The following is a 5,847-nucleotide window of genomic DNA, read 5'->3' as shown; positions in this document are numbered from 1 at the left end:
AGACTGTGAGTTCATGTCCCCCTTTTCTTTTAACTGTTTTCAGTTTTATAACTTCGGGGGTGAAGTACATGTTACAAAACGTTTACAAACAATTACAGTTGGTATGTTTAGCTAAGGATTGCATAGTAGATCATGTGAATGGGTAGGCGCACTCCTAAGACCATTAATCCTCGTGTTAATACCGAGGGGCATGAGTGATAGATCTGTTTGGGTGTAGCGAGCCCACACCCATGTGGACCAGGGATTGGCCCATGAGGTGACTATGTCTTACAGCCGGAGGCCCGGTACAAAATCTGCTAGGTTTGAGCCTTCCTACGCCGTTGCACGCATGTTAATGGCCTTGCAAACCATTAATTAATCAGTTTCCTTGTTTTGCTTTCATACCGGGATTTACAAAACATACATACATACAATGTTTACAAGGTTTCATTCATACACACAAATGAACACATGAACTAGCTCAACTTTTGCTGATGTTTTCAAACTACATGTATTTCAGGGAATTTTAAGTGGATCTGGCAGGCGTTTGGATGTTTCAAGTTGCATTAAGAATAAAGGATGTCATCCGTTGTCTTGGGGTTTGGTTAGTGTGTCTTATCCTGGACGAGACACATCTTCCAAAGCCTGGTTATATTTAGAGTCTTTTGATGAGTCCTTATGGAACTCTAAACAATTCGTACAGTTTGTAAAATTTGAATTTGAAGTCTATGTTTCAAACAATGATGTTTGTGATGTTTTTAAACTTATTTAATGGATGACCATCTATGGTTTTATCATATAGTTGTTGTTATGATTGAATGCAATGATATTAAGCAAGTCACACATAATCACGCTTCCGCAAAAGTCAGGGTGTGACAGTTTGGTATCAGAGCTTCGATTGTAGCGAACTAGGGTTCCTTCTCGAGTCTAGACTACAATTATTAGGGCTCTCACGAAAATATTTTTACAACATGTTTTCATTGCATACATGAAACGCCCAGATCCATGGAAACAAACATTTTACAAACAGACACGAAACACGATAGTAAGGTTGCATTTGTGGTTTAGTCTGGGAGACAAGGTGGTCTAGTCTGGGAGACTAGGAAGGATAGAAAGGATTGTGAGGTTAAGTGATTTCATGATGCATTGCCTTTAGTTACATGTTAAATGTAGTGGTTAATATATGTTGCATATGTTGTGATTGTTTTGTTACAGACACTATGTCATCATCCGAGAGTGGATTGTCCGATACTGATGACCCTATGGCTATTGTTTCTGACGATGAGATCATCCCCGAGCCAGAGATCTTTACTTTCGATACAGAGAGTGACTCGAAGATGATGTCCGATGACGACGACGATTTCCAGCCATTTGCACTGCCCGATTTTGGAGATGACTTACCGCTTGCTAATGGTATCCCAGACGAGGATCCTTTTGTTATTCCCAATCCAGTTCACGATCATCTTATCATCGGTGACCCCGACGGTGAGCATGTCGTGGCACCGATCCTCGCTCCCGTTCCTCTCATGGTCATCCCACCGGAGGATTGGCCTTTTGATGATCTTTTTGACAATGATTTTGGTCTGTTTGTTGATGGTCCTCCCGATGACGCTCATGGCGATGGAGAGCTCGATGAGGACGTTGTTACTATTCCACTTCTTGGGATCCCCGTTATTGAGATTTCTTCTAACTCTAGTTTACACTCTGTCCCAGATTCCTTTGAGTCTGTGCCATCTTCCGCCTTACAGGCAGTTGGATTGCGACGTTATGCCACTGATTCTGATGATGATACGACCATGTCAGCTGCACCATCCCCTCCACATGACTTTGAGCCTGGACTTGAGCCCGTTTTTGTCCCTGCTGATCAGCCTGTTGATGCACCTGCTGATCCTGAGCTGATACCTGCTCCTGAGCCTTTGCCTGATCTTGACCTTATTCCATTTGGCTTACCTGACATTGCACCTCTCATACCTGATCCAGTTCCTGCACCCGCTGACCCTCCTGTTATTGAGCCAGTCACTCCTCCACTTGCACCCGCACCTGCTGATGTTGTTCCTTTTCACCCAGTGGAGTCTGATGTTCACTGTGTTGATCTCCCTATTGTTTTCTTGCAGGACATACCTGCACCCCGTCCAGGGGAGGGCACTTCTGGCCAGCAGCCTAGTCATGACCCTCATGTTTCAGCAGCTTTCCCACACATACCTCAGTCTGCATCTTCTGCTCGTTTTACTTCTTCACCACTTGATGAGCCATTCTGATGGTTCCCACCTTACACCATGCCGATTTCTGATCCCTACCATCTCTCGCACTTTACTGGTTATACACGGGATGAGCTACTCTTATCACTTCAGCTTCAGTATGAGATCATGAGTCGTAGGATTTTGGAGCTTAAGATGACACCGCGTCCTTTGCCATGTCTGTGTCAGCCTGCTTTTGCTCCCCCGCGTTCATCACCGTCCCTGTTTTCGCATCCCCCTGCACCGCTTACCCCATTTCCCAAGTTTGATACTCGATTTCTTACCGTTGAGCAACAGATCAGTTATCTGTTGCGTCATGTTTATCAGCTTGAGGATGAGCTTGCGCATGTGCGCAGCTTGCTTTTTGTTCCTCCACCTCCTTCTCCACCACCATCAGCATAGCCGGTTTTTGGTTTTTATGTAGGTTGCCTTGCTAGTGAAGCCTTTTCGAGACCACCTTTTGACTGTATGACTTTTGGTAGTTTGGTAGACATTTTGGACAAGGGTACTCTGACCCTGTGTTCCCTTTTGATACGATATTTTTGTAAAACATGTAACAACATTTGTGGTCAATGATTAATGAAAGCTCAATCGTCATGTTCTCATTAAATACGTTGTTAATTTACTTGTTTATGATTATGGTTGTGATGATTACCTGCTTACTTGTTATGACAAACACTATTATATACATGTACTACTTATTATGTAAATAAGACCTGACCTATACAATCTTCCTTATAGAAAATGGCTCCTCGAAGGAATAATCAGTTGCCCACAACAGAGGCAGAACTTGTAACAATCCTCAATAAAACCGACACCCTCATAATTTTTCTGACACCTTAGTATATTTTAAAATATCACTATATGTCTTTAAATACACCCCGTATGTGAAAACTGAGCCCGAAATACAATATAGCATTAAAAATAAATTAAAAACAAGTTTATTTAAGTTGAGGCGGGCCGCGTAGAACCCACCTCAACCTTACGCGGGCGGTATTAAGGTTTAGACCTGATTTCGTTGAGTTTTAAGCTTAAGCGGGCCGCGTGAGTTCCCCATTAAGCTAACGCGGGCCGCGAGGGTCCCAAAATCTGGCACGGCCCTGGGCCGCCACGTGGCCCAACACCCTGACAAGCTAGTTGATGACCCAGCTAAGCTACGCAGTTGACTGGAGTCAACGCGGGCCGCGTAGGCCCTGTCTATATCTTATGCGGGCCGCGTAAGAGTCAGAATCAGCTCCTATATAATGGGAGCTCGGGCCTTCAGTCTGTTTCGTTCATTTTCTTTTCTCAATCTCTAATTTCTGAAAAGTAGGCATTATACCCGAGTCTAATATCCCCCTAAATAGTGAGGTTCTGCTCCGTTGTAAGTATTATAACCCCTGGAGACGTATTAGATACTCTGCCCGATTGATCTAGGGTTCCGTAACGGCTGTCGTGGTTCTGCCCGACGTAGTCGTTGGAATGCCGTCTCGGGGAGGGTATTACTAATGTTAAAATGGGTTATTATACTAACACGCGTGCATTTGTGTAATTTATAGATTATTCCCAGGAAATCCTAACTGATAATCCTAAGACAGCAATGTGAGTAATCTCCTTTTTACAAACTGTGTTTACAAAACCTTAACTATTTTACAATGCAATTTAGCAGTGATTGAGTCTTTGTAATTCTTCAATTACTGCCGGTATTATGGGGTGTTGTATACATTACTTGATAACCTTCACAATTGGACAACGAGTTAGCCAATGTGTGATATGACCATAGCCACAGATCCGTCGAGTGGCAAGTACTGAATGGGTAATTGTGTAGATATAAACATTGTAATCGCTCTCAGTACTGTAAAATGATAAAACTCTTGTTTTGATTAAATTGGGATTCACTCACCAGTATTTCCCACTGACAAATGTTTTTAAAACGCGTTTCAGGTAACAAAATGTAAAAGCCAAATAGAAGCCAGCTGGAGAGCACTGAAGGCTTGGAAAAAGTGGCTATAAAAGTTACCTAAATAAAATAGATGTTTTTATTAAATAAAATAGGGTGTATCCCTATGAAGAAGTATGTACAGAAAACTTGGGTTTTACCCATGTGTTTAATGTTATAAAATGTGGTGGTTTACTCTGATAACATATTTCCTAACTACGGTCCTGATGTAATTTCCGCTGCCAAAATGAATTAAAATAAAAGATACCACCGAAACTGGCTCGCGGCCGCCCGGTCCCGGGAATCAGGGATCGGGGGCTGTGACAGAAGGTGGTATCAGAGCTAAGCCACTGATTCAGCCACAGAAGTGTTCTGCTGACACCGAAATTCAAAGTGTTAGGAAATAAATAACGGGAATACATGCATAACCGTGTTTTCTTGTCATCTGTTATGTGACTATTTGTTTGTCTACAGTATGGGTAAGCAAAGGATTTCGGACATATACCGTCGATTAGATAGTTCACCAAAAGATAAGGGAAACTCATTTCAACCAAATCCCCCAGGATACTCAGTAGATACTGAGGAAGGAATATTTATTTGTAAAGCACAGTCTGAGAAACCATTTACCTTTAAGAAAAGGAGTTGGATTATTAGAAAAAGTCAAGAGAAAATAAAGAATTGGTCACAACCAAAGAAAATAAAAATCAATAAGGAAATCAATGCAGAAACTCAGGAAATAGACAATAACTCACAATGGGAAGATAAATTAGATAATCAATGGGAAAATCTCTATATGTTAGCCACTACAGCAGTAGATGCTAACTTATATTAAATAGTTGAACTGCCAAATCAGGAACTTCGCCCATTAAATAACAACCTAGTAGAGGAAGGAAATATAATAAACCCTACATACAAGCATGTTAAGTTAAAACTATGGATGCTTACTACTAGTAATGTAACTTTAAATTTCAGTTAGTATTGTAATTTTTATTTCAGTACTAGTGTGTAATAGACGCATAGTATATGAATAGAGTAAAAGTCGCAATGCTCGACGCTTTTGACCAAAATGCGTGTCATGTGATTGGCTATATTAAATATTATTTTGTGATATTAAAATGTGGTAAATGTTTAGAATTCAGATGGATAACGAAGTGAATCAGGAAAAGCAAAATGATAACGATAATCTGAATAATGAGAATCCAAACAACAATAATAATGGAAACCAAGTGGACAACAGTGCCATCCAACACATAGTGGCACATGGAATAATAGATGCAATGCCATTTATTCTCCAAACTGTTAAGGAAGCTGAAAAAAAAAACAAGCATAGTAGTAAGCGACCAACTGAACCGGAACACAGCGTGAACAATGGACCCGTACTTCAGGTGCCCGTTCCTAAAAGAAGAAGAATCATGCCATATGGTTGTTCTTACAAAGAATTTTGGTATTGTAAACCAATAGAATTCTCAGGCAATGAAGGACCCATTGCAGCTCTACGCTGGATAGAGAAAACTGAGCCTGTTCTAAAAATAAGCAAGTGTGCTGAAGAAGATAAGATAATGTTTGCTTCTAATCTATTTAAGAATTCAGCCCTAGAATGGTGGAACACTATCCTCCAGTCAAGAGGAAGTGACAAGGTTTACAATACGGAATGGGAAGAATTTAAAAATATGGTAAAAAGAAAGTTCTGCCCTCCCAATGAAAAGGAACAGA

General features: G+C 41.0%; 1 protein-coding gene across 1 annotated transcript; it reads left to right on the top strand.

Annotated features, from left to right (window-relative positions):
* The first annotated feature begins 1,199 nt into the window (after positions 1 to 1,199).
* On the top strand, positions 1,200 to 2,237 carry LOC110883018 (wiskott-Aldrich syndrome protein family member 1-like). Its single transcript, XM_022130884.1, has one exon. The coding sequence runs from the start codon at positions 1,200 to 1,202 to the stop codon at positions 2,235 to 2,237; it is 1,038 nt and encodes a 345-aa protein (XP_021986576.1).
* Positions 2,238 to 5,847: the final 3,610 nt, after the last annotated feature.

The sequence above is a fragment of the Helianthus annuus genome, chromosome 4, assembly GCF_002127325.2.
Source record: "Helianthus annuus cultivar XRQ/B chromosome 4, HanXRQr2.0-SUNRISE, whole genome shotgun sequence".
Lineage (NCBI taxonomy): Eukaryota > Viridiplantae > Streptophyta > Magnoliopsida > Asterales > Asteraceae > Helianthus > Helianthus annuus.
This window is presented reverse-complemented; position numbering and strand designations above follow the sequence as displayed.